General features: G+C 50.8%; 1 protein-coding gene across 2 annotated transcripts; it reads left to right on the forward strand.

Moving 5' to 3' along the window:
• The first annotated feature begins 265 nt into the window (after positions 1–265).
• Nynrin (NYN domain and retroviral integrase containing) lies at positions 266–18,914 on the forward strand. Of its 2 annotated transcripts, none has more exons than XM_036199218.1 (9): positions 266–284; positions 584–798; positions 7,666–8,321; positions 8,439–10,040; positions 10,487–10,617; positions 10,752–10,848; positions 12,291–12,392; positions 12,617–12,718; positions 14,222–18,914. In XM_036199218.1, the coding sequence occupies exons 2-9, from the start codon at positions 601–603 to the stop codon at positions 17,082–17,084; spliced, it is 5,751 nt and encodes a 1,916-aa protein (XP_036055111.1). In that variant the 5' UTR covers positions 266–284; positions 584–600; the 3' UTR covers positions 17,085–18,914. The 2 variants fall into 2 exon arrangements, with proteins under 2 accessions (XP_036055111.1, XP_036055110.1); XM_036199217.1 differs by lacking the exon at positions 266–284 and adding an exon at positions 384–444.
• The last annotated feature ends 7,510 nt before the right edge of the window (positions 18,915–26,424 follow it).

Here is a 26,424-nt window from a genome sequence, read left to right on the forward strand (position 1 = left end):
GTATGTATGTGTGTGTGTGTGTGTAGAATCCTGCTTGAAATCTCAAAACAGGGTCTCAGAGACCAACTTTTCTTCCTCTTCCAGGAAAGGGGAATTGGAAGGAAATTAACTTTGACCCCTGGTCACAAAACTTGGGTGAAAGGCAGTGGTTTCCACGACCCTGCCTGGCCTTCTCCCTCCTCCCCAGCCTCCCCCGCCCCTTTGCTCTCCAGCGCCCCTTTAAGCCATCCAGCAGCCTAGGCGAGTTTATTCCGGGGGGCCTGGCTGCGACGTCCAGGGGGAAGGTGGGGAAGGGGGTGGGGGCTGGGGGTGGTGGTGGAAGAGGAGGGCGGCGGGATCCCGCCCGGTCCCACCCCTAGCTACAACCCCGAGCAGGAAGGGCTCGTCTCCTGAGCAGCGGCGGAAAGGGCCGGAGCTGGGAGGGCGGGCGCCGAGCGCTGGCGGGTGGGTCGCAGAGCCTGCAGCAGGGAGGCGGTGGCGGGGGGCGCGCCGCAGGGAAAGGGAGGCGTGGCTTAGGCTGCAGGGCTAGGTGGCTGGGGGGCCTCGGCGCTGGGATCCGTGACACTTGTCTCACGCTTTCCAGGGCCAGGAGGGGCAGCCATGCTCTTGTCTGGGGGTAGACCCCCAGCGCAGGAATGGTTCATGGTGCAGTCAAAATCAAAGCCTCGGGTGCACCGACAGCGGCTCCAAGTGCAGCGCATCTTCAGGGTCAAGGTGAATGCCTTCCAGAGCCGCCCCGACACCCCCTACTTCTGGCTGCAGCTGGAGGGGCCTCGGGAGAACACGGGCAAAGCCAAGGTAAACAGCTTCTCTTCGGTCCCCGCCTAACCCTTCTAGTCAACTCCTCGCCCTCACTCCTGGGGAGTGGTCCACAGAGATCTTCAGCTTGCGTTCTGTCGTTCTGTCGCTTGGCTGGCAGGTACTGGGCCTCCCTCCCTCCAGACCTGCAGCGCCAGCTCGGTCCCTGTGCTTTCTTCTTTCTCTTCTGCCCCACCCCTCTCTTGCAAGTCACGTCTGCCCCTTCGCCGGTCACTTCTGTCCTTCTAGGGTTCCTTCCATCCTTTCAAGTGTGCTGGGAGAGCCTCTGCTCGCGAACATCTCTTTCCGGAGCCCTCTCCCGCCAGGCCTCGGGTGTTCAGAACCTTGATTTTCCATCTTGGGATCATTTAAGGGCCTGCATTTTTGTGGCCTCTGTAACACACGTCTTTGTTCTTCCCAAGACTCTGGAAGGCCTCCATCCTTTCTGTCTGCTTAAATCCTAGACTGCTTCTCTGGGTACTAGGACTGGAGGAGGGCCCTAGAGACACTTTTAGAGTAGTGTTGGCATTTTCTAGATGAGACATTTGGGCTCAGAGAGGGTGAGGGCCTGCCTAAGTCCTCAGAGTCAGGTAGGAGTAGGTTGGTGGAGGTTGGATTAGAACCCAGGACCCTGCCCCATATTCTTGCTGTACTCAGCAACCTCTCACAGGGGCTCAGGGTGGAACATCTGTTTGGAAGGCACTGCCTTGGGGTGCCAGGGAGTCTGGGAGGAGGACTGTGGACTTTTGAGATGGAAGGGCCTGGTCTGTGTGGTTGGGTATCAGACAGGCCAGGCCACAGCTTGTAGTTCTTGTGCTCGCCTTGGCTTCTCTGCTTGGGCTCCTCCCCCCTGCCTCCATCACAGCCAAGGTCCCCCACTCCCTCAGATTCCCTGATCTTTTCCAGTGGGAATGACCTAGGCTCCCTTCTCTCAGTCTTTGGCTGGGGCTTTGCACATATCCCAGTTAGAAAGGGCTTCGGTCGGTCGGGGCGGCCCAAACCACAGCCAGCAGGAAGACGACAGACAGGGAGGCTGGGAAATTTCTCTCCAGCACTTGCAGGGAGCTGCTGCATCAGCAGTTTTCCGGTTCTGACAGAGGTGCTGGGGGAGGGGAGCGGTGTCTGTCCAGAGAACAGACGTGCAGGAGCCCGTGAGTTGCCGAGGGTGGGGTAGGGTAACAAGAGGCTTTTGGGTTCTTTATAGTCTTGATCTTTCTGTTACTGTAAAGTACCACAGCTCAGTCTTCTTGGAGAACCAAGCAACTGACTAAGGACATCCTTTTATAGGCCCCTGCCTTGTGATGGGGGGCTGGGCTCAGAGTCTGTGTATACTCACAAGCCCTTTGCCACCGGGCCACCACCTCCCCTGCCCACCGCCTCCCCCCCCCCAGTAGCCCTGTTTGGGGTGCCCCACTTTGTGCTTCTTGTCTGAACCTCAGGTCAGCTTCTTCAAGCTTGGCAGCTCCATCCAGCCTACGCTGCTGCCTCTTTGGGCCGCAGATTCTCACCCCAAGGCTCTCACTCCAAGCCCTGTTAATCCAGTGGCTCCGCCAGCTTCCCCATGCCTCCCTCATTGCCCTGGAGAGAGAAGCATTGCTGCTGGTGGGACCATAGTTTGCAGAGATTCTTTCTTTCTTTTCTTTTTTTCCCCCGAGACAGGGTTTCTCTGTGTAGCCCTGGCTGTCCTGGAACTTGCTCTGTAGACCAGGCTGGCCTTGAACTCATAGAGATCCACCTGCCTCTGTCTCCTGAGTACTGAGATTAAAGGAATCCCCCCACTCTCCACCAGCTACCTTGCAGAGATTCTGGGTAACTTCCTTTCTTGGACTGGTGGTGAACAGAAGGAAGAATTTTAGGGGCAGGAGAATGTGGAATGTGGGGAGGATGAAGTCTTATTCCAAGAGTTAGGAGATTTGGATGTGACATGCTGTCACCACACCATGGCCCGGATAGAGGAGCCAGGTCTTTAAAGAGGCTTAGGCCTAATCATCTTGAGCCTTTTTCCTCATTTTTAAACAATGTAATAACACTCTTCTCACATGAGAGTTGTGAGGGCCATCTGAAATGATGCTTGTTTAAATACTTTTGCAAAGTGTAGAGAACAACAAGGGGGCAGAAGTTGGGTATTAAATAGCATCATGTCTTTCTCCCAGTGTTGATGTCTTATAAAGTGAGAGACTTCGATTACCTGCTGTCTTAGCGTTTCTATTGCTGTGAAGTGACACCATGACCATGACAACTCTTATAAAGGAAAACATGTTTTAATTGAGTGGCTTACAATTCAGAGGGGAAGTCCATTATCATCATGGCAGGAAATAGGTCGGCATGCAGGCAGTCATGGTCCTGGAGAGGTAGCTGAGAGACTGCCACACTAGGCCTAGCTTGAGCATATGAGACCTCAAAGCCCACCTCCACAGTGGCGCACTTCCTCCAAAAAGGCCACACCTACTCCAACAAGGCCATACCTCCGAATAATGCCACTTCCTATGGTCCAAGCATTTAAACAGATGAGTCTATGGGGCCCAATTCCTATTCAAACCACCACACGGACTATGTGAGCATTTCCTAATGGGAGGATGTCTTGTTTTGCATATGGCTGTGGTGTAGCCGAGTCGAGTTGTAGCTGTAGGGATCTGGAGTTTTGCATTCTGACAGTGGTCTTTCATATCTAGGTCAACTGGTTTGGAGGACTTGTGGAAATTAGAAGCTTAGGGAGTGATGGAGGGGGAGCAGTGGGGTCATTTGCTTTGGTCTGAGTGGGAGAGGGGTCAAGAAAGATGCAGGCTCACTTAAAGAAGGGCCCGCGTGTGTTTTTATATTACTTGTGCTTGCCTTTCCAGAAAATTTTCGGTTAAACTCGTGTTTTTAAGTTCTTGTGCATGGCAGGATTTAGAAAATATCAGAGGTGTTGCTGTGTATCACACTCTAGGTAGAAAAACAAACCCGGGGAAGCCGTTTCCTCGAGGTGAGGTCAACAAGAGGAAAGGGGAGTTGAACAGTGATGAAATGAGCCAAGGGCTGAAGCCTGTATGTCCCTTCTGTGTTATTTGGCAACTAACTGCGAGAATGCGTTGCATGCTAGACGGGAGAGGTGACGTGCTTGCTTCTCTTATTTTTGGAGAAGATGGATGGAGGTGGCAGGGAATCCAGACAGTGGCTATAAAGCGGCTTCTGGAGTCTGTGTTCTGGAGCTCCAGCTTAGTTCTCAGATGGAAGCTGGCCTGTCCCTGGAACAGAGCGTGCAGAACCGTGGAAATTGGTTGTGGTCGGGTGTGTGCTGGATTTGGCTCACACACACCCATTGTTAAAGTGTTGGGAGCTTCGTAAGCTGGCGGAAGGATGATCATAGCCACCGTGAGAACATTTACACCAGAGAAATTGGCAAATGCTCTAATAAGGGTTGTGTTCCTTCTCCATGTTGGCCCACGTGTATGTGTTGTGACTGAGCACCGGATCTCTCTTTTTAAATGTAAGCTATTTTTTTCCTTAAACAAGGAATTTACATTTCAAAGTTTTTGTCCTCTTTCTTAAAGTTCAAGTTCTTTTCTTGTCCTTCAGGACTCTTCTGGCATTCATGACTCCCCAAGTTCCGCACACAGCATGTAGATAGTCTTGCCTTTTGACTCTGAGGCTTCAGCTTACTTCTCACTTCAGGCGGCATTCTGTTGACTCTCTCTCTCTCTCCATCCCTTCCTCCCTCCTACCTTTCTTCTTTCTCCCCCCCCCCACTTTTTGTTTTTTGAGACAGGGTTTCTCTGTGTAGTTTTGGTGACTGTCCTGGATCTCCCTCTGTAGACCAGGCTGGCCTTGAACTCACAGAGATCCACCTGCCTCTGCCTCCCGAGTGCTGGGATGAAGGCGTGCGCCGCCATCCCTGGCTGACTCTGGATTATTGCCTACTCTTTTTTTTTTTTGTTTTTTGGTGGGGGTGCTTCATTGCTGTTGTCACGTCTAAGTGTCTCAGAGTTTTGTGTGTTCTGTGTTCACATGATGAAAAGGCATGAAAACCAAGAACAGCGTCCTATTTACTGTGTCCATATCGCTTAGTATGTTTCTGAGAAGAGCAATGGAAGTAAGCCCTTTGAAGGCAGAGAAGTCTGTCTGTCTGTCTGTCTGTCTGTCTGTGTTTGGAATAATAGGTTTTCAGATTGATCTCCTCTAAGAGTTCAGCCGGTTTTCCTCATTTCCTTCACTCCTTGAATTCAAAGCTTCTTGGCTCTGTCATCTTCCTTAGCTTTCTAAGTTTTTTCCATGGAAATTGGGATGGCCCTTGAAGGCAGAGAATGCATACTGACTTACAAGAAGGAAGGTGAGCCGGGGCGGCGGCGGCGGCGGCGGCGCACGCCTTTAATCCTAGCACTGTGTGTGTGGGGGGCAGAGACAGGCAGATCTCTGTGAGTTCAGGGCCAGCCTGGTCTACAGAGTAAGTTCCAGGCAGAACTACACAGAGAAACCCTGTCTGGAGAAACCAAAAAAAAAAAAAAAAAAAAAGAGAATCCTGTGAAGTTATAAGCACCTGGACACCCATAGACTGGTATAATATTGTTTGGTGCTAATGTTTTTATTTAATTTCAAAGTGACAAAGGATCTGTGGAGCATTAGGCATATATTTTTATAAATCATATAACTCCTTTTTGATGTTTTTCCTATTTTTCTGTGTCAGTTATCTATAGATGGTTCAAATCATTTTCTGGACTGTAAATGCCTGCTGTTTCCTTATCTGTTTTTGCTTTTTCAGTGTAGGTAACATCATGGGTAAGATCCTAGACTTTGGGGTCACTGTGCTGGGTATCCCTGCCTGTAAGTGAGCTTGAACACGTGACCTTCCTTTCTCATCACAAAGGAAGATACTGGAGATTTTCTTTGTAGGATGGAAATAGGAATATATCAGATCATCTATGTGCCTGGCATAAAAATGAAATATTTGTTCATATTTACTATTTTAAAAATGATCTCAATTGCTATACTTTTCATAAATGTGGTGAACTATTGATGGAACAAAAACTATTTAAGCTCTGTGTGTGTGTGTGTGTGTGTGTGTGTGTGTGTGTGTGTGTGTGTTTGTGTGTAAGAGAGAGAGAGATAGACAGAGAGAGAGAGGAGAGAGAAAGTGTACCATGTGAGTGTGATGGTGTCCTCAAAGGCTAGAAGAAAGTGTCGGATTCCCCTAGAGCTGGAGTTAGGGGCAGTTGTGAGATGTCAGATGTGGGTGCTGGGAGTTGAATCTGGGTCCCCTGGAAGAGCAGCAAGTGCTCTGAGTGGTTGAGCCATCTCTCACCCCTTCCACCTCCTACCTGTTGAGGTAGCGTTTTCCACTGAACATGGGACTCAATGACTGACCAGACTGGCTGCCAGGTGAACCTCTAAGATCCTCTGTTACCCAAGGGGCTGGAGCTCTGATGCAGGGCTTCATGTCTGTGCAATAAGCATTCCACCCACAGGCCTGCATCCCCAACCCCATTTAAAGAAACCATGCACAATCTTCTTCTTCCTGAGCTTGCCTCTTTGACTTTATATATTGTTTTTGTGTAGTTGGGATGTAGGACGAATGGGCTGGGGAACATTTCTTAAGATGAGAGTTATCTGCACCTGGTCACGTTTGCTCTTGCTTGGTAGTGACATCAGATGAGGTTTGAGTGGGAGAGGTTGGGGTGTCCATCATGTTTTACTGAAAGAAATCATACTTGGGAACGAGGTCAACACAAGATAAGCAGGAGAAAAAGTTCTCTGCCCTGAGCAGAGATGCTAGTGTGGTCTTCAAGATGGCTGCTGGAGATTTTAAAAATGTGTGTGTGTGTGTGTGTGTGTGTGTGTGTGTGTGTGTTGTGTGTCTGGGTGGGAGGGGAATTTGTCACTGAATGTATTGGTCAGGGAAGGCAGGAAGAGGGGTGATTGTTAAGGACATGGATGTGGGAGGACATGAGAGTGAACTCAGTCCACTCGGGCTAGTGTTTTAAGAGAGTGTGTAAGGAGTTCTCAAAGGTCCTGGGATGAGGCTGGTAGGTAGACAAAACCAGCTGCTCTCCCTGCAAACACGAGGGCTGGTCAGCCAGAGAACTAGAGGCTTTCCTTCCCGTTAGACGAAACGTGAATCTGTGGGATAGTCCTCTGGACACTGGCCCAGCAACTCCTCTACTCCACCACCAGGCAGCGGTTACCATGGTTACGGGTACAGGTTGTGCCTGAGAGCTTCTGGAGGGGGATTAAGCCAGAATCCCAGGGTTACCTGGAAGTGTCGTCAGCTGTCAGAGGTGCAGAGAGCTCTGCTTTTAGTCAGGTAGACTTAGACTGTGATCCAGTGCAGATGCTGCCCGCCGTAGAGCCGGGTGCACTTGGGCAAGCTCTTACCGGTCGGAAGCATGGGAACAGGCCAAGCTCCCCGAGCTCACTGATGCTTGACTGGTGAGGCAGGAACGGACAGGAGACACGGATGGGAGGAGGGAATTAATAACTTGCCCGAGGTGGCCCACGTTCTCGGCACATGAGAATACTTAATGGTGTGTAGCTCCCTTCCCCCAAGGCGCCACACAGCTCCACAGTGCCAAGGGGGGCCTGGACCCAAGCATGTCTAGGTTAACTTGCCATGCTATAGGTCCCGAGAAGATGGCACGTTTCCTACAATCCTTCCTCGTCAAATAAGGCCAAGTTGAGCTAGTGTGAGGTCTCTTGATGCCACACTTGGATCTTTTCTGATCTTCCCTCCTCCGTGTCTCTTTCATTCTGTCATCTGTCCCTGGGAAGAGGGGGCGGAGGCAGGTGGCTGTGTGGGAGGCATAAGCTTAGCAAGGGGTTGGCCTTTGAGGGGCAGAGGACAGACTAGGGTTAGCCGCTCACAAATAGCTCCCTTTGTTTCTCCTTTCTGCCCAGGAATATCTGAAGGGTCTGTGCAGCCCAGAGCTGTGGAAGGAGGTCCGCTATCCACCAGTCCTGCACTGCGCCTTCCTTGGGGCACAAGGCTTATTCCTGGACTGCCTCTGCTGGAGTACTCTGGCTTACCTGGTGCCTGGTCCCCCTGGCTCCCTGATGGTGGGCGGGCTGACTGAGTCTTTCACCATGACACAGAACTGGCTGGAGGAGCTGGTGGCACGTCTACGCTGGGGCCCTGCCCCTATGGTTACCCCCCGGGGGGGTTGGGAAACAGAGGTGACCCGGGCTTTTGGGGCCCTGGTGTGGATCCGTGGTGACAAGTATTCAGGAGACCTGCTGCAGCTTCCCCCAGCAGTCCAGGAGCTGCTCCTCAGCCTGGTTCGAGATGCCGCTGGCAAGGAAGACATCATTGAGTGGCTCAGCCACTCTGGCATCTCCAGTACCTGCTCTAGCCCAGAGGTGCTGATCTTCCCTGCCCAGCAGCAGAAGGAAGGCTCATCCCTGGTGACTATAGGAGAGAGCCCTGGACCCTTCCTAGAGATAGGAACCTCGAATCAGGCTTCAGAAAATTCTAAGAGATTAACTAGTTTGGGAGCAGCTGGATCCCTGATCCCAGCCCGGAGCACTGAGCAGGAGACAGGATACCAGCTAGTACAGTAAGTACTGGAGAATGGGTCTTCTCCACCCCTGTCCCTACTCATGATCCCAACGAAACAGTAATTTGGAACCAAACTGCCTTTCTCACCTTTTCAACAAACTTGGGCTTTTTCCAGGATCCGTTCCAACAAGCAAGGTGATATGAGCAGTGCTCAAGAGGAAGGGCCCGTTGTGCAGGCCATCAGCAGCCAGGACTCCGCAAATCCCACACGAGCCCCCTTGCAGCAAAGGCAGGTACCGAGGATGGAAGATAGAATCCCATTGCCGTCATCAGTGTCAACCTTGAGCGTGTGTCCATCCTGGAAGTCTCGGGCCCCAGGGCCAGCCTTTGGGCCGTTGTGGCCAGGGACCATTGCTGCGACTTTCTGGAAGATCAATGAACTGCATTCCCTTCACCTGGCCTGGCTCCTATCCCAGGCTTGCTTCAGTTTCCCATTCTGGCAGAGACCCATGGGCCCCATTCAGCTGAAGCTGCCAGGACAGAGTCCTTTGCCCTTAAACCTGGAGTGGAAACCGAAAGAGCTGACTCCTCTCCCCAGTATAGAAAACCAGCCTTGTAGAGAAGACGGGGAGCTAGGAAAGGAGACAGCCCTAGAGCATAACCCGAGGCCAGAGACCTCCACAGAAGCCGTCAGTTTATCGGTGGTGCCAGCGGATTGTGCCATCAAAGAGGTTGTTAGCTCAGGACTTCCACAAGCAGGGCCATCTTTGACATCTATACCCCAAGCTGCTGTCGAGCAGGACGCTGAAAGAAGTGTGTTGTCAGATTGTAAAGGCCTAGAAAAGTTACCCTCTTCAGCTCTGCCCACCGAGCAAAGGGGGCCCACACCTCAAGAGAGGCCAGTGGCTCAAGCGGGGATGCCAGGCCAATCAGTACCCAAAGCTCCAACCGTGTCTGAAACTCTTGAAATGCCCATGGCAACAACAGGGTCCAAAGTTGAACACCCACCCACCGAGGAAGGGCTGCCTGCAGCTCCCAAAGTGCCTCCAGCCCTAAATAAGTCAGCAGCTCCTGTGGCGCCCACAGCCCAAAAACCAATGGCGGGTCAACCAGCAGCTCCTGTGGCACCCACAGCACAAAAACCAATGGCGAGTCAACCAGCAGCCCCTGTGGCACCCACAGCTCCCAAAGCAGCAGCAGGCCAACCAGCAGCTCCTGAGGCACCCACAACTCCCCAGACTCCTACAGCTCAGAAAATGCCTTCAGTCAAAACACCTGCAGGCTCCCAAACCCCCAAAATTCAAACTGGGAATGCTGCTAAAGCAGGTTCTGTGACTCCCAAAACACAGTCGACCACCAAAGCACCTGGAGCTTCTAAAGCCTCCGGAGCTGGAGTGTCTAAAACGTCTGCAGCCCAGAAGGGGTCCACCGTTGCAGGACCGGCCTCGGATGTAGCCAAACTCCTGAGTGAGGCCCAGGCTTCGAAGAGTAGAGGTGCGGTGCCAAAGGGTCAGGGCAAGGCTGGAAGGCAGACTCTCCAGGCCAGTAGCACCGTGGCCTCCAGAAATAAACATCAATTCCTGAAGGAAGGCATCCTTGGGGCTTGGGAGGACGCCCAGAGGCAGTCACCTCACCACCCACAGGCCAACAGCACAGTGACCAGCTTCCAGAGGTACCATGAGGCGTTGGACACACCCTTCGAGTTGAACTTGTCCGGGGAGCCTGGGAATCCAGGGCTGCGGAGAGTGGTCATCGATGGTAGCAGCGTGGCCATGGTGTGAGTAGCCGTGGGTAACCATGGGCTGGGTATGCCGGGGAAGCTGGGCAGGTATTCCTCCCTGACCTCATATGGGTAACGAAAGATGAGGGACTTGGCACGTAGTGAATGGCTACCGCATGGCAAGGAGTGCGCACAGTGGGGCTGCAGGCCAGGTGTGGTGGCGTATCTACATTTAATCCCAGCGTTCGGGAGGCAGAGGCAGGAGGATTTCTTTGAGTTCAGACCAGCCTTGTCTACACAGTAAGCTCCATCCAGGACAACTAGGACTTCATAGAGAGACCTTGTCTTAGCTGGGAAAGGGGGAAGGCAGAGAGTGGATGGGGGAAGGTATTGCTGGCGTCTTTGGCACTCTTGGGATATTACCTGCTTGGGCCCGGGGGCGAGGGATGAGTGGTGAGGTGCAGCCTTCCGGAAGTAGTTCCCTCTCTTCCGCCGCCCCACAGACACGGCCTCCAGCACTTTTTCTCCTGTCGGGGCATCGCCATGGCGGTGCAGTATTTCTGGAATCGAGGACACCGAGAGGTCACAGTGTTTGTACCCACCTGGCAGTTGAAGAAGACCCGGAGGGTGAGAGGTGAGATGCCCGCTGCTGCCAGCCCTTCCAGCACCACCAGGCTCTTTTCTCCCTTGTCTTTCTGCCCTGTTCTTCCACCACCCGGCTGTTCCCACTTAGCCCTCCTGCTGTGTCTGTGTTGTGTCACCCCCCAGAGAGCCACTTTCTGACGCAGCTCCACTCACTCAAGATGCTTTCCATCACGCCCTCTCAGCTGGAAAATGGCAAGAAGATCACCACCTATGATTACAGGTGCGCTATTCCCCAGGTCCCTCCGAGGGGCTCGGTCAGGGTGGTCTCGGATGGTGTCCCTCCTCATCTCCTCAGGGGAAAATGGAGGCAAATGCCATGTCCGAGAGGAGGTATTGGCACACAAATGAGATGGCGGAAGGTTGGCTCTTCCCAAGCACATGGTCGCTGACATCTTTGGGACTCTGGTGCTGTGCCTCCCCGAGGTAACTGGCCGTCCCCCTCCATGGCCTGTGGGCCCAGGCTCATCGCCTTGGATAGGATGAGCCTCATCCTTCAAATAAGTGGCAGAGCTACCCTAGGCTTCTTGGTGCCAGTTTGGGTGAAAGTTCATATCTCAAGGAATGCCTTCAATCTTTCCTCCCCAAGCTCAGATGCTGGGAGACGGTGTACGTGACCGCATGTAGATGGATCCTTGGACAGGGCTCTGGAAATGCAGTTAGATGGACCTGGTTTGCCTAAACATTGACATACCCTCAGCATTCATTGTCTAGCATGGCTGTAGAACTAGTGTGCCTAGGGGAGTCTGTGACCCTGCCCGAACTGGGGCAGGGAAGCAAGGCCCTGCCATAGTCCTAGGCCAGATGCTCAGCCGACAGTACTTGGCTTCACTTGGGAACCTTGTATGCTGGATGGGGAGAGGTTCTGTTTCTTCCCTGTGTTCCCCACAATCTACCCAGCCTTCAAGGCTGTGAAGGGCTGGGCAGGGCTGCTCCAGCATCCCAAGCTTCCAGAGCTGAGTCCTGGATGAGTTTGTTAAATCCTCCAAATCCAGCCAGGCAAAGGCTTCAGGGGAAATGGATTTTTGGAAGAAGAGCCCTCTGCTGGGCACTTGGGGAACAGCATGTGAAAATCCCACGGAATGCTGAGAAGGAGGTGGGTAGTTCTTTTTCCTGGTCACAGCCCTCCTTAGAAGGAGAGTGATCCTCAGGAGAATGGATTTGTTTATTAAGCCACGTGATTTTATGTGTTAGTATATATGTGGATGTACACGTTGGCATAACCGTGAGTATTGTGTTTTGATGAAGAATATTGTGTGCTGTGCACTAGGTGCTGAATTAGATACGTAAACATCACCTCGGTTTAATTATTACAGCAATATGGGATGGGTATTTTATCTACATTTTACAGATGCAGAAATGGGAGCAGAAAACACCTATGTATGTATGTGAACCAGAGGATGGGTTCTGTGTTGCATGAGCCTGTGTGTATGGGAGGGATGTGTGCTTGTCTACACACTTGAGGGTCTGTGCAACCAGGTACACCTTCTGGGGCATGTTGGGACCCCAGATGGCCACATGGAAGAGAGGATATGCTGTAGGCCTTGTCTTGATTGCAGAGGGCAGAGTTTTTGTCTGACCCACTGGGGAGCTCTAGCTCCTTTTCCAGAGGGTCCAGAAAGTGAGAGGGTAGTTACTAGATGGTGATTTTCTTTTCCCTCGCAGGTTCATGGTAAAGCTGGCAGAGGAGACAGATGGAATCATCGTCACGAACGAGCAGATTCATAGCCTAGTGAACAATTCCAAGAAACTGATGATCAAAGATCGGTGAGACATTCCTCGGGACTTGTGTCCCCATTTCTCAGTGATGTCAGGCAGCCCGTGGCAGAAAGAGATACTGGGGCAGGAAGAGGAGCCTTGGGGCAGGGCTCTCCAGTACCTGCTGGTAAATGGCGGGGGTGGGGGTGGGGTCTCGGCCCCTGTGGAGGCAATAGAGTGTGGCTGGATCTTGGGTTCATTGACGTTCTTGCCCCTTTCTCTTGTGGCTCCAGCCTGCTGCCCTTCACCTTTGCGGGGAATCTCTTCATGGTACCAGATGACCCCCTGGGCCGTGATGGCCCCACCTTGGATGAGTTTCTGAAGAAGCCGAACAGGTAATTTGTCAGGTCTTCTCTACCTCCCAGACATTCCCGGGACTGACCAGAAACTCCTCTTGGTGTTAGCCAACATTTATCTAGTTCTTACTAGTGAACAGAGTGGTTGGACCATTTTACATCTTTATCTATCAGCCACATTTTGATGCTTCTATGACCCCATTCTTCACATTATGATTTTAACATTTCACACACACCTTTTCATGTACCTTGCCACAACTGGCATTTGTGCTGAGTCTTCTATTGCTGTCTTTAGACCTACGCCATGCAAATTCGTGTGGTGCACTGTTGCGGCCGGGTAGCCTTCCACTCCATGCAGAAGAATCTCTTCTCTGCCTGGGGCCATTTGACTGTTTTTGCTTTATGCTGCTGGTGATGTGTGACAGCAAGCAACATTTTTTTTTCTTTCGTTGAGTCCAAGAGGGCTGTGTGTACACATGTGCTGTCATGTTCATTACATATCCCCTCTGATCCTTGCAATTTGAGTTAGATGTAAATGACCATATTCCTCATTTCATAGATGAGGAATCAGAGGCTCAAGTGACCTTTTCAAGGTCATTTTGGCGGAACTAGTTTGTAGCATCTCGGATCCTCTGGCTTCTATGCGCTTTGAGCCACATTTGCTGTCCCCCTGCCCCCAGTGTTCTGAGACCTTCAGGGGAACTTGGTTGAGACCTGTAGACAGGGCAGTGCTTCCTAGATCACCTCCCCCCACCCTTCCCCCCCCTCCACCCCCCCCAGTTCATCAGTGTGTCCCCACCCCCCAGTTCATCAGTGTGTGGAAATGAAGCCAAAGTTTCTCCGTTGTGTGCTAGGCTTTCCCTCCAGAGTTGACCTTCCCCTGGAAGGTTCATCCTGGGGTAAGAGTGGAAGCTGCCAGTCATCTCTTATCAAGCCGTTGACTTAAATCTAATTTAAGTGTTTCATGGTCTTCGTCTATTTAGTTTTGTCAATACCCCGACAAAAGCAACTTAATGGAGAAAGGGCTGTTTCAGCTCATGCTGTGGGGACTGGGAGTGGCAGGAGCTTGGGAAGAACTTGGTCACGTCTTGTCTGCAGTCAGAAGAGAGCAATGGATGTGTGCTTGCTAGTGCTCAGCTCACTTTGTCCACTTGGCACAGTCTAGGATCCTCTGCCTAGGGGATGACACCACCCACAGTGGGAGGGTCTTCTCGCCTCAATGCAATCAAGATAATCCCTCACAGATATGCCTCCAGTCTACCCGAACTGCACAGTTGATTCTAGACGGTGCCAAGCTGACGATTAAAACTGACCATCACAGTCAGTAAGATTTTGGTTCGATAAACTTTTGGAGCACAGAAGAATCCTTGTTGAAGTTCTAGCACGTGTAAGCTGGAGAGCAAGTAGTTATGGGCGGCTGCCTTGTCTGGAGGATACCTAGGAATGAGGTGGGTTTCTTTGGGGTGACCGCACATGTGGCTTTCCCCACGGATAATCTGTGGGGGTTGGGGCTGCCCCCTCTCCTACTTGTTTTGGTAATAGGTTGGACATGGACATCGGCAATTTCCTGAAGGTGTGGAAGACCATTCCGCCCAGCTCAGCCAGAATCTCTGAGTTGAGTGACGACGCTGATCCTGAGCCATTGGTGGGGCCACAGAATGTGGAAGCGGTCAGGGAGACGAGGGAGGAAAGCCTGGAAGAGGAGCTGGTGGAGGAGCCAGAAATATCAAAGCCTGATGAGCAAGATGACCATGACTCTTCCCTCGTGTCGGCGTTTGGAGAAGAATGCCTTTCCTTTCCTGAGGAAATCCTCTGGTGTCTCAGCCCGCATGACCCCTCTGAGGGGGCTTTAGACATTGACCTTTTGCCAGTGGTATCCTCCCCCTACCTGGATGTCCCCTGGGATGGAAAGGCTCCCTCTCAACAAGTTCTTGCCCAGCTCGCTCAGCTCACCATCCCTAACAACTTTACCACACTGTCTTTTTTTATGGGCTTTATGGATTCCCACCGGGATGCTATTCCTGACTATGAAGTCCTTGTGGGCCCCCTGCACAGCCTCCTCAAGCAGAAGCCAGACTGGCAGTGGAACCAGGAGCATGAGAAGGCCTTCCTGGCCCTGAAACGGGCCTTAGTGTCCGCCCTCTGCCTGTTAACCCCCAACTCCCATCTGCCCTTCTACCTGGAAGTGACCGTCAGCCAGGTGTCACTGACGGCCACCCTACAGCAGGAGCACTCAGGAAGGAAGCACCCCATCGCCTATACCTCGAAACCTCTCCTCCCTGATGAGGACAGCGAGGGTCCTCAGTCAGGGGGGGACAGCCCCTATGCTGTGGCTTGGGCCCTCAAACACTTCTCCCGGTGCATTGGAGACAGCCCAGTGGTTCTGCGTCTTTCCTACGCCTCTCGGACCACGGTCGACAATGAGGCGCGGGAAAGCTGTAGGGTTTCCAAAGCCTGGTTGATTCGGTGGTCTCTCTTGGTGCAGGACAAAGGCAAGAGGGAACTGGAATTGGCCCTTCTCCAGGGCCTGCTGGGGGAAAACCAGCTGCTGACACCGGCTGCCTCGATGCCTCGAGTTTTCCAGCTTCTGCCTCCTTTGACTGACCTGTCTGCTTTTATCTGCATCCATATATCTGGCTATTGCTTCTACCGTGACGATGAGCTGTGTGCTGGCTTTGGTCTCTACATCTTGTCTCCCACCAGCCCCCCGGTCTCCCTCACCTTTTCCTGTTCCCCTTATTCACTCACCTATGCCCACCTGGCAGCTGTGGCCTGTGGCCTAGAGCGCTTTGGCCAGCCCCACCTGCCGGTAGTTTTCCTCACCCACTGCAACTGGATCTTCAGCATCCTCTGGGAGCTCCTGCCGCTCTGGAAAGCCCGGGGCTTCCTCTCATCTGATGGGGCTCCGCTACCTCATCCGAGCTTGCTCTCCTATATTCTGTCTCTCGCTTCTGGCTTCTCATCCCTCCCCTTTATCTACCGAACCTCTTATCGGGGCTCTCTGTTTGCTGTGACAGTGGATAATTTGGCCAAGCAGGGTGCCCAAGGGGGCGGGCAGTGGTGGGATTTGCCGAAGGATGTGCCAGCGCCAATGGTGACCCCCCACACTAAAGGCAGGAAGCCTAACTTGCTGGCCTTACAGCTGAGTGACGGCACCTTGGCCGATATCATTGCCAAGCTGCAGGCAGGGCAGAAATTGCCCGGGTCATCGCCGTTCAGTTCTGCCTTTCACTCACTCAGCCTTGACAAAGACAGTGGCTTGCTTATGTTCAAAGGGGAAAAGCATCCCAGGGTCTGGGTAGTCCCAAGGCAACTTCGGAGGGATCTGATTTTTTCTGTGCATGACATCCCCTTGGGGGGGCACCAGAGGGCGGAGGAGACTTATAAGAAGTTGCGGTTGCTGGGATGGTGGCCGGGGATGCAGGAGCACGTGAGGGATCACTGCAGGAGCTGTTTGTTTTGCATTCCCCGAAATCTCACAGGTGGGGAGTTAAAAGTTATTGAGTCCCCGTGGCCTCTCAGGTCAACGGCTCCCTGGTCGAGGCTGCAGATCGAGGTGGTGGGTCCGGTCACCGTGAGTGAGGAGGGTCATAAGCACGTGCTCATTGTGGCGGATGCCAATACCCGGTGGGTGGAGGCATTCCCTCTGAAGCCCTATACACACATGGCTGTGGCCCAGGTGTTACTGCAGCACGTGTTTGCAAGATGGGGTGTGCCCATAAGGCTGGAGGCAGCCCAAGGCCCCCAGTTTGCCCGGCATGTCCTGGTGAGCTGTGGGCTGGCCCTAGGAGCCCAGGTGACCACGCTGAGTAGGGCTCTCCAGTTCCCCTGTTTAATGAGTTCAGAGGCCTACTGGGAATTCAAGAGGGCCCTGAAGGAGTTCATCTTCCTGCATGGCAAAAAGTGGGCAAGCTCCCTTCCCTTACTGCACCTGGCCTTTCGGGCCTCCACCCCAGATGCCACCCCATACCAGGTCCTGACTGGGGGTGAGGTGAGGCTGAGGGAGCCCCTGTGGTGGGAGATGAGCAGTGCAAACATTGAGGGGCTCAAGATGGATGCTTTCTTGCTGCGGCTGATGCGGGAGCTGTTGGACCTCCACTGGCGGGTGGCAGAAAAAGAAAGTGAAAGGGCTGAGAATAGACGGTTCAAGAGGGAGACCCAGGAGAAGGAGTGGAATGTGGGTGACCAGGTCCTCTTGTTGTCTCTCCCCAAGAATGGCAGCAGTGCCAAATGGGTGGGTCCCTTCTATATCGGGGACCGGTTGAGCCTATCCCTCTATAGGGTGTGGGGTTTCCCGACCCCAGAGAAGCTGGGGTGTGTCTATCCTAGCAGTCTAATGAAGGGCTTTGCCATCAGCGACACAGCCCTGTCCCTCAATGTGCCCCTCAACGACTTGGAGCAGTGAGATGGAGCCGTCAGGGAGCCCTGTGCTCCAGGGGTCTGGGTTTCTGCTGCTAGGCTCCCCTCTGTTCCAGGGGTCTGGGTTTCTGCTGCTAGGCTCCCCTCTGTTCCAGGGGTCTGGGTTTCTGCTGCTAGGCTCCCCTCTGCTCTAAGAAATGCTCTTAGCTCTTTGGGGCCCTCGGTTGTGCCTTGTGTGGAGAAGTTGCTTCAAAAAGCTTTGCTGAATCGCCTTGACCTAGGGATGAATGTCCCTATGGAAACATCCCCAGCTTAGGGTTTTTGGAAACCTCGCCAAAGGTTGTCATATGTGGGCTGTGGCAGTTTTACACTTGGGAGCAGAAAGTCTCCTTACTAAAGTAGGCCAGGCTCACAGTCTTCCCCAAGTGCCGTCTTGTCCCTTCATACACATGCAGGCGTATATTGGTGTGTGCACCCCTCCCCCCCAATAGCTTAAACCTGGTATGCTTCATAGTGTGGATCTGGCAGTGGGTAACACCGCTCGCTCTCATGTGAGGACCTCCCCTTACACCATGGGCTAGGTGAGCCTTTGCCCTTGGAGTTTTCAGTGGCACAGACACACGCTGGCAGCGGAGTGGCAGGGGTGGGGTGTGAGTGGGTGGGTGGGGGTGAGGGGTGCGGGACACACGCAGCAGCTCTCCGGTCAGCTTCCTTTGCCTTCTCAGCTGTCAAGAAAGGGTTTTAGCCTTCATGTGCCTCCAGGACGATGGCACCTACCTGTGTAAGGGGAAGGGATGGTGGAAGGGGATAAGTTGGCCTACCTCATTTGATTTCAGTTAAGGGAGATGATTCCTGACCCCTGCTGTGACGGTGATCACCTCACCGAAATCACGGACCTCGGTGCCAAGTGGGGCACCTCTATTGGAAGCTGCTTCTGTTAGGTCAAGTGGTGCCCAAGCTTTGCTTCAAGGGGAGGGCATCGACATGGGTAGTTTGACACGTGGCCAGGTTCTGGGTAGCTTTACCTCTTATTCTTCCCCTCCCAAAGCCCACAGCCGTCTCCGGCCTGCACGGTGCCCATCTCCTTAGACGCCATGGGACTGCTGTGTGGTGAGCCGCTGCAGCGCTCTTGACGGGCCTTTGAGTAGAGCTCCGTTAGAGCCAGCCACGCAGTGGGCACTCCGGCAGTGAGCAATCCCGAAGTGAAGTGGGCACGGGCCTCTCGTAGACATGAGCGCTCCTCACCCCTCTGCATGTCCACACTGCTGAGCTGTCAGTCTGCAGAGGAAGGCGGCACCATGCTACTCTGGCTCATTCCTGCAGGAGTTTTCCAGCCCAGTGCAGGACAGGACATCGCAGAGTGCCGGGGCCAGAGAAGTTGCCATTGAATCCAGCTTGTTTCACAGCAGAGGCAGGAGGGCCAAAGTGGGGAAATGGCTTGTCCAAAGTCACACAGCTGGGCGGTGGCTGAGGTGGGACCCGGATGAACCTTCCTGACTTCCAGTTCATCGTGACAGGAGTTCTGGCAACAGGTTCAAGCAGGAGAATCCTTCCAGATTGTGGACCTCCATTCCCTTTGATGCCATTTCCCAACTTTCCTAGATAAACGACCTGGATGCTGTTCTTCAGCCAATCCAGCTGTCAACCCTGCCCAGGAGTGAATGCTGGGCACTGCCCAAGACGCTGGCCGGTTAGCTGTAGTGTTTTTAGCAGGTACTGTATTTCTGCACCTGTGCCTCTTTCCCACCTTGTCGCCTAGTGTGCCAGCTCTCACACCCAGGGCTGTATTCAAACCCCTCTTCCTGTCAAGTACAATTTTTATCATGTGCTCTTTCAAGTGATTTTCATTCTATTTTTCAATAAATCAATTAAAATGGAACCAATGTTTTGTTTGTTTGTTTTGTTTTCCAGAATTGAGGGGTGAGTTGGGTGGGGCATCTGGGGGGGTATAGCTCACTGCTCTTCTTCTTGTACCTGGAACCCTGGTTCTTCCCCCTCCAGCTCAGAGTCCTTACTCTTGGCTAAGCTTCCTGATTTAGAGCCTTGGCTTTCTGCTGTCTTTTCTACATGTCTAGACTTCTGCTTGGTGCTGGCATGGTTATAGAGTGCAGGAGGAAGGTGCAAGCCCCCATGAGACCTCCATTCATTTCATATTTGAAGCACACCTACTATGTGCCATGTTCTGTCTAGGAGTAGAGAGGATGACAGATACAGTGACAGACATGATGACTGTCCGACTGGAGCCCAGAGTCAGGTGAGGGAGAAAGATACGTGAACACAATACAGCGTGGTTTGAGATGAGGCACATGAGAGCCGTGGAGCAAAGTCCTGGGCTTACAACTTGTGTGGTATTCAGGAGGGTCATCCCACAGCCCCTTCTGCAAAAGCAAAGGTCTCTACTTAGTGCAGGCCAGAGAGCAAGAGATCAGGGATGCTGAAATGGAAGGCCATTTGGAAAGGTTGGCCGCCAAAGTCCTATCATTTTCTATTCTAGATAGCTTGAAGCAATGGTCAACTCTTACTCACAGAGGCTTCTAAGAATTTTCTTTGTCTATAGATACTTGACAAGGTTTCAGTAGAGATTGAGAGTCCCTATGTGTTTTTCTATTTTGAAACAGAGTTTCTTGCAGCCCAGGCTAGCCTCCAACTTACTGTGTAGCCAAGGCTGACTTCAAATTCCTCACCTTCTGATTCCACATCCCAAATTTTGAGACTGCAGGCACAGTCCACCATGTCTGGCTGAGATTCCCTTTATTTTTGGAAGAGAAAACCAAGTTTGCCCATAGTCAAGTACTGTGGCTACTTTTTTTTTTTTTAAGATTTATTTATTTATTATGTACACAGAAGAGGGCGCCACATCTCATCACAGATGGTTGTGAGCCACCATGTGGTTGCTGGGAATTGAACTCAGGACCTTTGGAAGAACAGCCAGTGCTCTTAACCTATGAGCCATTTCTCCAGCCCGACACTGTTATCTTATAAGAGCCACAGCTGCCCTCATTTCCACCTGCCACAGTCTCATTTAGGGTACGGGTAGGTGGGCTTTCTCACCTCCGGCAGAGAAGAGGTTAAAACAGTCACCACATAGACAGTCTAATGCAAACCACACAGCCCTCCCATCCTACGGTCCAAACTCACATAAACATCTGTGAGTTCTGTACCACCGTCCTAGGCGAAACACATGTGTGCACTGTAAAACTGAACACACCTGGAAGACAGAAACATCGTAACAGGTAAAGGGCCACTAGAACTCCAAACATCCTGCCTGCTTTGGGAGATTGCCCAGGAACCCTGGGAGCCCACAGCTCTCCGACTGTTTACTAATTTATACACTAAGAACTCACATAGATGAGTGTTTGCCAGGCACTAGGCTAAGCTCTTTCCAAACCTGACACCGTTAATAGCTCCAATGTACAGATGAGGAAAATGGGACACAGAGAGGCGAGGAGACGTCCCTGAAGGTCACATGCAGCTAAAGAAGGTGCTGGGCCTGCGCCTAGCTGATGCCACTCAGGAACCGTTGTTCATGCTTTCTCTCATGCAAGCGTTTTTACTTTGCTGTGGAATTACTCCCCATGCCTCAATCTAGGGTTTCTCTGTATTTTATTAGTGCATCGGATAGTGTCAGCTAATATCCCTCCATTTTGGGACTGGAGAGATGGCTCAGTGGTTAGATCATTTGCTGTTCTTGAAGAGAGAGGTACCCAGATTTGGTTCCCAGCACCCACATAGCTGTTCATAGCTGTCTAACTCTAGTTCCAGGGGATCCAACACTCTCTTCTTCTTCTTTTTTTTTTTTTTTTTTGGTTTTGAGACAGGGTTTCTCTGTGTAGTTTTGGTGCCTGTCCTGGAACTCACTCTGTAGACCAGGCTGGCCTCGAACTCACAGAGATCCACCTGGCTCTGCCTCCCGAGTGTTGGGATTAAAGGCATGCGCCACCGCCACTGCCGCCGCCACCACAACCACCACCACCTGGCCCAACACTCTCTTCTGACTCAAGGTATGCCCGTAGGGCCCATACAGACATGTAGGCAAAACACCTATACACATAAAATAAAATTTAAAAATCTAAAAAAAAAAGTCTCCATTTCGGTTTGGTCCAGATTAAGATGCTTCACAAACTAAAACATGTCCTGAGGCCTGGAGAGATGGCTCAATGGTTAAGAGTACTAACTGCTCTTCCAGAGGACCTGGGTTCAATTCCCAGTCCTACATGGCAGCACACAACTATCCATAACTCCAGTTCTAAGGGAATCTGACACCTTCTTCTGGCCTCTGTGGGCACTGAACACACAAGGCACACAGAGATGGTACACAGACATTCATGCAGCCAACAGCACATAAAATAAAAATAAATATATTTTTTAAATGTCCAGATTTCTTTTTTTTTTTCTGTTGAGTCCAAGAACAGTTCTCTCGGGCCCATGATGTTTTGACTTAAATCTTACACTTTCGTTTCCTAAGGCGTGTCAGCAGAACGGTGGAATTTCTGATGTCTTCACGTTCTTGCAGGTGATGAATGTGGAAGCCCTGGAGACTGCAGCGGCTGGACTGTGAGACAGCTCACACAACATGTTAAGGATTATGCACTCCATCCCGGCACCCACTAAGTTTCCAAGGGCTTTATGCTGTGATGGAGCAGTGAGGTGGTCCCCAGGTAGAGAGAGCAATGGGGGCAGTGGGGGAGGGGGCCGTAGATTATGGGGCTTTTCTAGAAATCTAGCTAACAGATTGCTAGTTGCTAACAGAACCAGTGGCTGGGGTGGGTGACAAGGAGTCCTGGGGAGAAAAGCTGGGTTCTAGTTTGGGTGACAGGAAAGTTCAAATTACAAAGTGAACAGGGAGGGAGAAAAGACTTGGTGAGTAAAGCTGGAAATTCATGTTTCAGCAGGTTGCGTAGAGGTGGAATGTGGGAGTCTGCTCAGAAGAATCACTGCTCAGAACTGCTCAGAATGGGGACACTGTGGATGGACGCGTGTGCTGTTGCGAGTGTGTTAAGGCTAAAGATTTGTAGGACAAGAGCCTTGAGAGGAACTACCATTTAAGAGAGGGTGAGTGAGGTATGGTAGTGCACACCTGTAATCCAAGCACCTCAGAAGGCTGAAGCAGGAGGATTGCTGAGTTTGGTAAGACTGCCTCAAAACAAGCAAAGGAACGAAAAAAAGTGGCAGGTGAGTCTAAAATAGGGACATGCTGAGAAAGTATTCCAGCAGCATCTGCTAAGAGGACATGGGGAACAGGATCTGACCTTAGAGACAGCCTGGGCGGCAGGACTAGGTGTCTGGGGACAGTAGTGACACTGGAGGGGAGGTGACAGCCAGGGCAGTGTGGGTGGAGCAGCAGAGGCAGACTTCACTAGTGACTAACAGGCCAGCAGCTGGTCACACGTTTAGATTATGAAATGAAGGCTTCAAGAGGAGGCAAGTTGATGCTAAGGGGTTCAGAGCTTTAGAGAGCTGGATAGCTAGCTACCTGGAGCTCCAGCCACTTCCATACCTAACCTTTTCTCTTTTAGTTTTGAGAAGTGCAAGCTCTTAATCCTAAATACTGAAGGGAAGGCATAGAGAAGAGCAAAAGGCAAGGGATATGCTTAGAGGAAACGTCCACACTGGTGGGCGGAGGCAGCCACCTACCTCACCAGGAGGTGAAGTCAGCTGAGCAGCACAGGAAGAGGCAGAAGTAGGGAGGAAGGCCTGAGTGGGAGGGGTTGGAGGGTGGGGCTCTGGTCTCAGTCTGCATTCAGTGGAGCAGAACCCGAGGCTCCCTGCTGTTGGCAGGTGGTGGGGTGGGGGTCGGGTGGGGGACAGAGTTCGAAGGTGAGACCCGAAAGCTGCAGTTGGATTCTGTGGAGGGTGAGGCAGAAGCTGGTAAAGGATCCAGAGAACTGCTTGACCACTGAGGACCACGTGTGGCTGGAGGCTGTGGGTTTAGATCTACAGTGGCTTCTTCATTGGCCCCTTTTCTCTGTGGAAATTAGCTGCCAGGAAGAGGGGCAGAGTGAAAGTGGACACTGGATTCTATTTCTAGGATCCCCAAATCTGAGGCGCTTTGGTCCCTACAAAGGACCACACGGGCTTTACTTACTATTTACTTTGTGTACTTCATAAACCTACTTAAGCAAAAACTGAATACAAAAGCACACAGCCAACAAATCAGATTCTATACATTGTACAAGTCAAATCACTTAAACATCAATTACAAATTCAATTAAATCCTGAATGTTTTGGTGGAATCACACATCTAATTGGTCAGCTCCTTTAAGAGCTTTGAACATTTTGATAAAGCAAACACATCACTACAAGCATTATACAAATTGTGTGTGTGTGTGTGTGTGTGTGTGTGTGTGTGTGTGTGCATGTGTGACAGAGTCTAGGTAGCCCAGGCTAGCCTTCAACTTCAGGTCTTCCTGCTTCTGCTTCTCAAGTGCCCAGTTTACAAGTGTGTACCATCACACTAGGCTGGATTGTCCAGGTTGTTTGTTTTTTTTTTTTTTTAAATTTATTCTTATTTTATGTGCACTGGTGTTTTGCCTGCATGTACATCTGTGTGAGGGTGTCAGATCTTGGAGTTACAGACAGTTGTGAGCTGCCATGTGGGTGCTGGGAATTGAACTCAGGACCTCTGGAAGAGCAGCCAGGGCTCTTAACCACTGAGCCATCTCTCCAGCCCCATGGATTGTCCAGTTTTAAACCTCCACTCTCACCATAGTAAAACTATTTTGTAGATTATAAAATGGATACTATCTCTCACTCAGACCAAGTTTTGAATTTGGTCTTCAAATTAAAAAAAAAAAAAAAAAAAAAAAAAAAAGAGGGACACACAGCCATGTGGCCTGAAGATAAGCCATCTATCTCTGGGCCAAAAGAAAAGAAGGCATTCCTTCTGTGTCAAGGAGTTCTGGGTGGGCAGTTAATGGGTTCTTGGTTGGGTAGGAACTGATTTACCTTCTAGAATGATTAAAACCCGAGTCTCTGTCTCTCTGTCTCTGTCTCTGTCTCTGTCTTTCTGTCTTTCTGTCTCTCTGTCTCTTTCTCTTTCTCTCTGTCTCTGTCTCTCTCTCTCTGTCTCTCTGTCTCTCTCTCTCTCTCTTTGTGTGTGTGTGTGTGTGTGTGTGTGTGTGTGTGTGTGTGTGTATCAGGGAGCTGGAGAGATGGCTCAGTGGTTAAGAGCCCTGGTGTTCTTGCAGAGGAACCAGCTCACACTACTTATGGTAGCTCACTGCTGGCTGCAACTCCAGTCTTAAGTGATCTGACACGCTCGTCTAGCCTCTGAGAGAACTGTATGTATGTGGTGCAAAGACAAAACACCCATACAAGTAAAGTAAAAATAAGCTTCTATACCCCAGAATCTAATCAATATTTATATGTACAATCCAGCTATCGTTTGGCTTAAAAGGGTGTATTGAGAAATGCTATCATTTATACTATTTTCTACAGAGAAAATATTTTACTGTTTAAAATAACCCTGGACTTTTAAATTATAACCTGTTTTTATGTTCAGGCTATCTGAGTATTATTTCTCCTGCAGTTGTACATAAAATGTTTTTACATTCAAAAAAGGACAAATACTATAGAACTGTATTAGATGAAATATATAGAATATACAAATTATATAGACAGAAAGATTAGACGCTATCTTAAGATGGAGAAGAAAGGAATATAGAGCAATGATTTCCCTAGAATATAGAGCAAGTACAGAATCTCTGTTTTGTGTGATGGAAAAACCTCACAAATGACAGGACATAGTATCATGAATATAATACATCAAACAATTAATGTAATTAATGAATATCATAAATATAATTATTGAATGAATACTGCAAATATAATCAATGAATACCACAAATGTAATTAATATCATGAGTGTAATTAAAAAAATAAATAGCCTGGCAGTGGTGGCACATGCCTGCAATCCCAGCACTCAGGAGGTAGAGCCAGGCAGATCTCTGTGAGTTTGAGGCCAGCCTGGGCTACCAAGTGAGTTCTAGGAAAAAGGCGCAAAGCTACAGAGAAACCCTGTCTCAGAAAACCAAAATAAATAAATAAATAAATATAAATAAATAAACTAAAAAACAAAACAAAAAACCTATGCTGGTGCTGATCTTCTTTATGTCGGGTATCTCAGACTCACATCTTTCCATGCAATGAGTGAACCGTGCCAAGTGTTTTTCTCAACATTCAAAGTCTGTGGTATGCAGATATCTCAGAGCCTATGTGAGATGTCATTAAGACATCTCAGTATGCTGTTACATGGAATGGGGACTTTGCATATGCATGCAAGTAAGGACCTTAAAATAGAAAGATTATTATGTATATTCTGGGTGGGTCTAGTCTAAGCACTGAATCCTCAGACTCCAAGAACTTTTCCCATGGCAGTCAGAAACATGTAGCAGGTATAGGTCAGAGAGGGTCAAAGGGTGGGACTGGGCCTGCAGCTTTGGCTAGAAAACAGAGGATAGTGGGGTCATCAGTGATACAACTCTAAGGAGCCGCATTCTAGGAGTTTGGAAGTGGCTTCTTCCATTCTAGTGAGGAAGGCCGCTGCCGTCCACCTTATTTTTGACTTTGTAAAATCTCAATCTGCAAGATGACTGATGTACAGAAACTGTGATAAATAAACAGCATCTTGAACCAGCTGGTGTTTACAAGCTGATTTAGCCTATTGTATTTTGAAAATCTTCCAATGCCCAAAGACTCCTGACTTTTAGCTGGACACAGTTGCCTAGAATAAAGTATAGACTATGGAGGCTATGGAGATGGCCCTGTGGTTAGAACACTTGCTGTGTGAGCCTGATTCCTTGAGTTCACATCCTTAGAATCCACATACAAGCTGGCCATCACCCATGCATCTGTAATCCTTGTCTCCTAGGGGAAGATAGAATTCCAGAAGCTTCTAGAAGAACTAGGCTGATGTACACAGTGATACATTAAGAATCACTGTCTCAGACATGGTGGGAGGTGAGGACCAACACCCAAGGCTGTCCCGACTCTCTCTCTCTCTCCACACATGTGCATGCGTGCACTCGCGCGCACACACACACGTAAGTTTGTTTCCTAGTCTGTCCTGGCTTGGTGTGGCCTAATGGTCCTGGCTTGGTGTGGCCTAATGTGACTCATCCAGCAATGAGATGTGATCAGAAACGGTATATGCAGCTGTCAGGAAACCTTTCAAGGAAGGAGTCGTGCCCTTTCTTCTCTCCCTCTCTCCAGCACTGCTGGGCTGATGTCATTGCTGAAGCTCAAGAAGCCATCTTGGGCCACGAGGTGTCACGCCAAGGGACAGAACTGCAGAAGGGGAGCCTGGGCTTTTGCGATCATGAGTGGCTGTTCATCCTGGACTCCCAGCTGCAGACTCGTCCATGTGAGACAGAACAAGCTCTTATTCT

The sequence above is a fragment of the Onychomys torridus genome, chromosome 9 (assembly GCF_903995425.1).
Source record: "Onychomys torridus chromosome 9, mOncTor1.1, whole genome shotgun sequence".
In the NCBI taxonomy this organism is placed as follows: Eukaryota; Metazoa; Chordata; class Mammalia; order Rodentia; family Cricetidae; genus Onychomys; species Onychomys torridus.